The sequence below is a fragment of the Habropoda laboriosa genome, unplaced genomic scaffold, assembly GCF_001263275.1.
Source record: "Habropoda laboriosa isolate 0110345459 unplaced genomic scaffold, ASM126327v1 scaffold22, whole genome shotgun sequence".
NCBI lineage: Eukaryota > Metazoa > Arthropoda > Insecta > Hymenoptera > Apidae > Habropoda > Habropoda laboriosa.
In genome coordinates, this window is record NW_017100261.1 from 3,925,508 (window position 1) to 3,933,935 (window position 8,428).

General features: G+C 37.4%; 1 protein-coding gene across 1 annotated transcript in view; it reads left to right on the forward strand.

The window, feature by feature from the left end:
- The window catches only part of LOC108572621 (E3 ubiquitin-protein ligase RNF220-like), a 94,335-nt gene that overhangs the window by 81,068 nt on the left and 4,839 nt on the right, over positions 1-8,428 (forward strand). Inside the window, 4 exon segments of the mRNA XM_017934877.1 lie at positions 5,179-5,453; positions 6,052-6,319; positions 7,711-7,905; positions 7,908-8,149. Of these exon segments, the coding sequence (XP_017790366.1) occupies positions 5,179-5,453; positions 6,052-6,319; positions 7,711-7,905; positions 7,908-8,149 (980 nt within the window).

The following is an 8,428-nucleotide window of genomic DNA, read 5'->3' on the forward strand; positions in this document are numbered from 1 at the left end:
CCGACGGCTGTTACGAAACGGCAGAAACATCGGAAAGAATCTAAAGTAATAAGAAGGAAGAACTTGCTGTGAGGGGGTTTAGAGTGACCAACTTGCTTGAAAAATGTAACAATTTTCAATGAACAGCGGGAAACTTCGTTTCTCTTTGTAATACACTGTTCAGTCGTAATTATTTGTACAGGGTGGGCCATGTGAAACAGACTACCTAATTATATTCTCTAGTTGGGAGAAAACTAACGAGAAAGTTTCTATAAAATTTATGATTATTCAAAATTGTTATTTTGTAATTTAAATGGTTTCAAGAGTGAATTGTTTAATCTAAAGCTCCAATTGATTTAAGGCTTTATACAGCTCGGAACATAATTATTATTGAGCTTTTCAGGTGTAAAGTATTTTGGCGAAACAAGCCTAATTATCTTCTCTATGTAGTTAGGACTGTACGAGAAAATTTGTATAAAATTCATAATTTTATAATTTAAACGGTTTCGAAGAGTGAATTGTTTAACCTAAAGATTCGATTAATTTAAAATTTAAAGATTCACGGCTCCGGGGTTAATTATTATTATTGAGACTTTCAGGTGTGAAGTATTCCGGTGAAATAGGCCACTTAATTGTCTTCTCTAGTTAGGACTGTACGAGAAAATTTTTATAAAATCTATGATTTTAGAATTTAAACGGTTTCAAAGGGTGAATCGGTTAAACTGTAGATTCAATTGGTGTAAGATCTAAAGCTGGACGCAGTATAATTATTATCATTATTTAGGCGTTCGAGTGTAAACCGTGTCCTTATGGAAAGAGTATTCCGACGTTTCGTAACATGAAAAATCACGAACCAGAACACGAATTATCGAATAAGTAAACCTCGTTATCAGTGTGTCTCACGAATCCTGATTAAGTGATCTGCAGTGTTGAAAGAAAATTTGTCTTTCTGAAAAATTCAGTAATAATCAATCGATGCCTTTGTTTCACCCAAATTTCGAGTGCAACTATTCGTCGCATAGCTTAAACAATTGTCCACCGAGTGTGCCTTACTGAAAGAGAAGAAAAAGAGAGAGAGAGGGGGAACGCGCCTTAAGAAAATGAACATTTCAGATGAACGATAAGGACAATCGGAAAATCTCAGCGGTTTAGCCATCGTCTCTCCCCTTTCTCTTCCTTTTTTCCTTCGTTCATTTTAAGCCCCAACGCGCAAAAACGACGGCGCTTTTGTTAATTATGCCAGCAGACGGAACTGCTTAAATGAAAATCGTATCCTCTGACCATTTTCAAGGGTTTTGATGATAACGTCGATAAGGTTAAAACGAGCGTAAGAACGAGTTCTTACGCTACCCAAAGTAGTCGCGTAATTTCAGAGATTACGAAAAAGGGTTTGGTTAAGTGACGTTTTATCGGGTCGTTCATCAATTTCTGTTATCTAATTTCGTCGATTATTTCACGTGGTTGATCGTTAGTTAAATTACTTTCGGTAAGATGTGTATTTTAACGAGGAAGATCGTTTCAGCAAAACTGTTCACTCTTATTACGAGGAAATTTTTGATAGAACAATGTACGATAGTATACACATCTTTTTAGATTATCTAACGTAGAGGAACGTGTGCAACGTGTGCAACGTGTTCGTGGTAAAAGAAGTGAAATTTACTTCGATGAAATTCATTTCTTACTTAAATGAAATCCACTGAAATTTAGCGAACTTTAGTGAATTCTGCTGGAATCAAGTGAAACCCGCTAAATTTTACTAATATCTATTGAAATTTAGTGAAATCCGCTAAATTTCTAGAGGAGTCTACTGAAATCGAGTGAAATCTACTAAATTTCACCAAAATCCACTCAAGTCTACTGAAATTTAGCGAATTCTACTGAAATCTACTAAATTTCACCAAAATCTACCGAAGTCTACCGAAATTTAGCGAATTCCACCGAGATCTGTTGAAATCTACTAAATTTTACTGAAATCCACTCAAGTCTACTGAAATTTAGCGATTTCCTCCGAAACCCACCGAACTCTGCCGAAATCCACCAAAATCTCTCAAAACCCACCGAAACTCTGCAGAAACTTTAATAAGCATCAAAAGAGTCACGGCGACATTCTCGAGGCAATATCCCACTACCTGCTCCGGTAGTTGCAATATAACCGTACCCGTGGAAATTACGAAACGCGGGAAGAAAGGAAGAAAGAAACGCACCGGCAAATATTTTGCATCGCGATTATTCCCAATCGAAGCCATCCGCAATGGCTATAAAGGAAAACAGAAGGTGTCTGTTTCAATAAGGAGAGGAAAACGGAATATCGAGTACGGGGTATGGCCGGGGCGCGGACATAAATTTCCGAGTGTACCTAATTGAAAGGGGAAAAAGAGAGGAGCGCGGAGGCGCGAGAAGAACTGTTAGGAGTTCCCGGCGAGGAGACGTGGAAAACGGATCGGGAGGAAACGATGAATCTGCGAGAGGGAAGAGAAACGCTTGAGGATATGTTAAACGGCTCGAGAATAGCTGGGCGGCATTCCCCAAATAAACGACTACAGAAGCGGCAAGAACACACGGTAGCCATTCGAGACAAGATTCTCCGTGTCGAAGTAACAGTTTTAGGATTCTACCGGACCCCTCAGCGCAAAATTCTACCTTTATTTTCACCCTTTCGTTCGTAAAATCGAGTCGAACTCGTGGTAGAGGCTCTGATCGATTATGTTAGCCAGAAAAATTCATTTCGATCCTAACTTTCCTTTCAGTTTTTAAAACCGACGATTACTAGATGTAATTAATCTCTGACAAATCAGCTTTAGGTGCCCGATACAGTATGAAAATTATAAATATCCCGGAAAAATAGTAAATAGTCCGAAAAAATTCTAAGTACGAAGTTCGTCAAGTTACGCGAATAAGTAAATTTTTGGTGAAATTTACCCGGTATATTTGCAATCGAATCGATGCGTGTTTATATTTCTACTGGAATATTGACACATTTTGTTAACCATTTGTGTGAAGTTTGCAAAGTTAGGCGAATAAGTAAATTTGGGCGAAATTGACCCAGTATCGTACATATACAAGAAACGAGTACTAAAAAATGAAACTCAGTTCGTTTAATTACATCGGCTTGGTATTGTGGCAATTTTATTAAACTTGCGCGATATAATTTTAATGTTGCATTGAAATTACGTGAAATATTGTCGCTTACCTGGCCGAGGCGATAAAATATCTTCTTTTCGCGTGCGTGCACTTCGAAATATCGCGCGAACACGCTATAATCTACAGGTTTCTCTTTCTAAATTTAAAATTCTAAATTCTTTTTCTTCCTCAAATACTTCTTAAAATCTTACAATCTCAGTCTGGAATTATTTAAATCATCGACGAATTTCATGCTATTTGGAAAAGTGTTCTTCCGATTTCTTGCGTAAAATTTCTCACAAATTTGCTTGGGAAAATTAATTTGCAAAATAAAAAAATTAAAGAAAAGTTGTAATAAAAATCGCAGTTGTACGGAATATTGAAAGTAATCGTTACTAGCTTTAATTTACGTCCAACACTTTAGTTATGTTGACATAAAATGCTGGCCAAACGGTAGAAATTATCTCGTCTCGCCCTAAATAAATAAACAACTGTGTAAATACTTTGCGCCGCTAAACGGGTTTCGTTAATATTTACGTTAACGTGGAAAGTTCGTAACAGGTGGAACCACTCGACGGAGCTTATTTAACTTCAGCATCCGGAATCTTCTTTGTAAACTAACATTTTTCAATCCCATAATTCTTTGGGAATTCGTGTGATAAATGTTTCTTTTGAGAACGTATATATATAGTAATATGCAAAATAGAATCTCAGAATTTTTCATACTACGTGATAAAACCTCTTTTATCACTATTCCATCGTTAATTCTGCAATTTCTGCAGTCTGTCTCGCTTGAGAATCAATCTTTCGTAATTTAAAGAAGAAAGCGATTTCTTCCAGTTGAATTTTACAGAAATAAAATTTCAATAATTATAGTAGAAAGAATTTTAACCGGTGGAAAAAGAAAATTCGTTCGAAATTGATATTGTTGCAAGTTAAAATTGTTCGTATCGAATTGATCCTTTTTTCTTTTGGATAAATCTTGGATACATAGATCTCATAAGTAGCAGTAACGAAACGTTCAGCGCAGATAATTTATACAAATTACCCAGAGAGAAATCTTTCCCTTTTCTCGTAGCTTTTATAAGGTAATAAATTCGTGGCAAACGAGCTATGCTTGGAACCCCGTGACTTGCGGCGACAGTTTTCAGTTCGCGGCTTCTTTTGCGTTTAACGTAATGCGCTCTTCGTTAAATCGTGTTAATTGATACTTCTAAAGCGATAAATGCACCTTTTTCCTCTCCGTTTGCCTTTCTCTGCGTTTCGATGGATAAAAATAACGGTGATGGGAGTTCATTCTAGTATTACAAAGATGTGAGTGTAATATTGCAAGCTTTTGCAACGATTTTTGTGATCCTTTTTTCAAAACTTTATTTTGTATTTTAAAATACAGTTGTAACTAATATATCGAATGATAGTGCAGAAAAGAATGGTTAATTATTAATTACACGGTTTACTTGACTGTGAAAATAGTAAATTTCAAGGTTCGTCGAGTCAGAAGATTTCAGAAAGAGAGATCTATAGATCTATGAGTCCTTTTTAATTAACCTCGGTATGCTTAGAAATCTTCCCTTCAAAGTTTCTGTTTCAATATTCCGTCGATAAAGGTCAGAGCGTCACTTTTTGTTGAACAAATTAAGTATTAACTAAATTTACTGTTAGTTAACTGTTAATTAATACATTTACTCGTACTCACTTTGTTATTAACCTTTTGCAGTGTAATTCTTGCCTTGAGATATCATCCAATACCAAATTATAAATTATAAATGGTAATAAACCATTTTTCTATGCGTTGATACAATACCGAAACTTAATATTACTCTGGAATATTGAAATAAAAGCAAACTACGCGATATTGCCCGACAGTGGCCAAATAAGCGTGGACTAACTGGACTATTCGGACCGTAAAAGGGTTAAGAAATACCGCTTTGGACGAAATACGAAGAGAATTATTCGAATGAAATAGCATCTAATTAAAATTCATAATAAAATTGACGAAAAATACTGAAATTCGTCCTAAAATTCGCATGGACCAATGATACAGAATAATACAGAACGTTCCTCTGTACGCTGTTACAGGTAAAAAGAAATTTCCCTCGGATCCGTCCTGTTGTCCAGCATGCGGAGTCACCGTGAGACCACAAGAACTGGAACAACACTTCGCCCAGGAGCTCGACCGACTTTACAAGATATCCTCGGCGGCGTCTCGAACGCGAGCACCAAGAGCGAGTTTGCCCTCGGGACACCCCCAGGATCATCCGCACGGACCGATGCTTCATGCCCCCTCTTCAGCCGCTGATGGAACGCCGCATGGAAGATGGGAGACTTACAAAAGGATTAAGGCTAATAGACAGGTAAATAAACGTGCAAATATTGTTCGTTACGAGTTGAAAATTGCCTATCTTCCGTAGGAATGACCTGGGACCGTATCGTCCCCCTTATGGCAGTACCGTGAATATGCGATTCGATTGATAATGGAAATTCATGACTAGAATTTAATGAAATATTTCTGGAGATGGAAATATTCGAAATTTTCTGGCAAATGTTAGTCTTCGCTTCAGACTTTTTAAGACAATTTTTGAATATATGTAGGTACTCTCGTTCTTTAGTTACATTTCGCCCACTTAATTAGCCAGAAAGTGAAACTTATTAACGAATGATATTAACGAAAATGAAATAAATATTAACAGAAATTTCAAATATATCTTACGATATCCGCGTATATTTCATAACACGTTAATTCAAAAGAAGATGATAGCTATCGATTTCGACGAAAATTGCATACTTGTCAAACGAGTTACAATTCAGCTGATGATTGTTATTAAATTACTGCATTCGCGTAATTTCCTCTACCTTCCTGAAGTTTAACGTTGTACGCGGGTTATATTGTAAGGATGTAACGAAATTTATACAGAGTGAGCTGAATTAAAAAGTGTATCGTGATATGTGCAGGCTAGAATTCGTGTGAAGAATCGGAAACGAAAAGCGGACGAACCTTCTTGCCCAGTTTGTAACGAGAGATTATCTGGTACACCGGAGGAATTGAATCAGCATGTTGAGAGATGTTTGAACAAACACAACAACGGCAATCCTGCCGGCCAGAACAATTTAGACGAAGAGGAAGTTGACGTGGAAGGGGATGCCGAAACTTTCGAGGAATATGAGTGGGCTGGACAGAGAAGAGTGCGAGCTACGTCGATGCTCGTTGGAGGATTCTCTGGTAAGCTTCTATATAAGCGTATTTCTGAGGAACTGAGCCTTACAGATTAGCTGAAAGAAAAATAGCTTTGTTTAAGGCTCCTTTACCCTCGTTCTGTCTTTTTTTCTCTCCCTGTCTCTCCCTCAATTTTCTCTGTCTCTCCCTCAGTTTTCTGTGTCTCTCCCTCAATTTTCTCTATCTCTCCTCTCTTTTCCTGTCTCTCCCCCCATTTTCTCTGTCTCTCCCTCAGTTTTCTGTGTCTCTCCCTCAATTTTCTCTGTCTCTCCCTCAATTTTCTCTGTCTCTCCTCTCTTTATTTCAATTTTATCGCTGCCCAATCGTTGTCACACTTCCTCTTCTCTTCTCTCTTCTCTCCTCTCTTTCTTCCATTTTTATCGCTGCCCAATCTTTGTCACACTTCCACAAACATTCGCATACTCGTTCGCTGTTTCGTTTACGTTAACTTCCACGTGAGTCAGTGAAATTCGCCACGTGCTATCATTAGCCATTTGGCCCGTAAATATTAACCCTTTCGCTGTGAAAGGTCATAGTGACGACCGTACGCGAATCTATCGATATGTACGATAGGACTCTAATTTTTCCTAGCAAAATATATAATAGTACAACAACATTAACAAGTAATAAAATCAAAAATCAAAATAAAATATCTAATAAAATTTTCTTCGTTATCTAATTCACATCTTTTACACTTGTGAGATACTCTATTTTTATCTCTTTTCGCTATCACATGTTTATTCTAAATAATCGTTAGTGAAACGGCTAGCTATGCTTTCGATATTAAATCGGAAAAAACAGTTCATACATACCTGGTAATCGGAGTAATTGAACAATACATATGGTACACATTTCTAAATCGTATCAAGGTTTAAAAACTTGAAACGATTCTTTTTTTCACGTGTCGAGTGATAAATTCTCTACGATTAAATTGTTCAAAAATTTAAACAAGCTGATCGTATGTTTGTAGATATTAAATATTATCCGAGAATAGTTGATTCAGTATTTAATAAATGTAACGTTTAATTCAATATTCAATGGACTCAACATATCACTCAATATTTAATCAATTATTCAATAATCCAGTTCAACATTTAATAGATTATTCAATAATCCAATTCAATATTTAATAGATTCAACACTCGGTTCAATATTTCATGGATTATTCAGTATTTCAATTCGACGTTTCACACATTATCCAATAATGAAATTCCGCATTCGACTAAAAGTTTCATAGATCCAGCATTCCACTAGCAATCAACACACGCAAATAGAATCAAACTTTCATTCAACATTTACTAAACTCCGCATATCTCTGAAGATCGAAAATGTTTGCAGCATTTTTATAAAAAAGGGAATGAGTCAATGGGAAATGTTGATTGGTGACGTGTTGGCAGCCGCAGGTCTGGCGACGTCGTCGAGCAATCGTTCGTCAACCGGTGGAAACGGCGGGTCGAATCAACAGGAGGACGAAGACGTCGATCTGGTGGTCGACGGTGACGACGCTGCCGAGTTTGGGCCAGCACAGTATTCTGAAGCCGACGTGATTACGCCGCGTATGGAAGGTACACCGAGGGAGCAGAAGAAAAAAAAAATGTGATCTCGCCGAATGCCCCCAATACACCGCACACACCCGAACAAATCGGTCAAGGTTTGGTCGAGGTGAAGCCTGAACCAGGAACAACCACGCCTCTTGGCCAGAACGAACAGGACGAGGGCGTCGCGGCGTCGCCGAGAAGGGATGGCGATACACCGGTGATCGAAGCCCTCAGAGGCAGAATTCGAGAACTCGAGGCGGAAATGCGGAGCCAACCGTACAAGTGTCTCATCTGTATGGTAAGTTTTCTTTTTTCCGTTGATTAGGCGTTATCGAAGAAGTGTGGGTTTACCAATGGCGGTTTGTAAATTGGGGTCGTTGGATCCTTCGGTTTCTGTTTTGTTATCGTTGCTGTTGAATTTATATAAATTTATATAGTGTTATGAAAATATTGTTATATAGAATTTACATACGGTAACTCTTACTAATATTCGGACACTCTTTAAAACAGTATAATTTTTTTAAAATTGGACTTGAGTTTTTCTTTTGAGAAGTTAGAAGGATTAGTATACTAGATG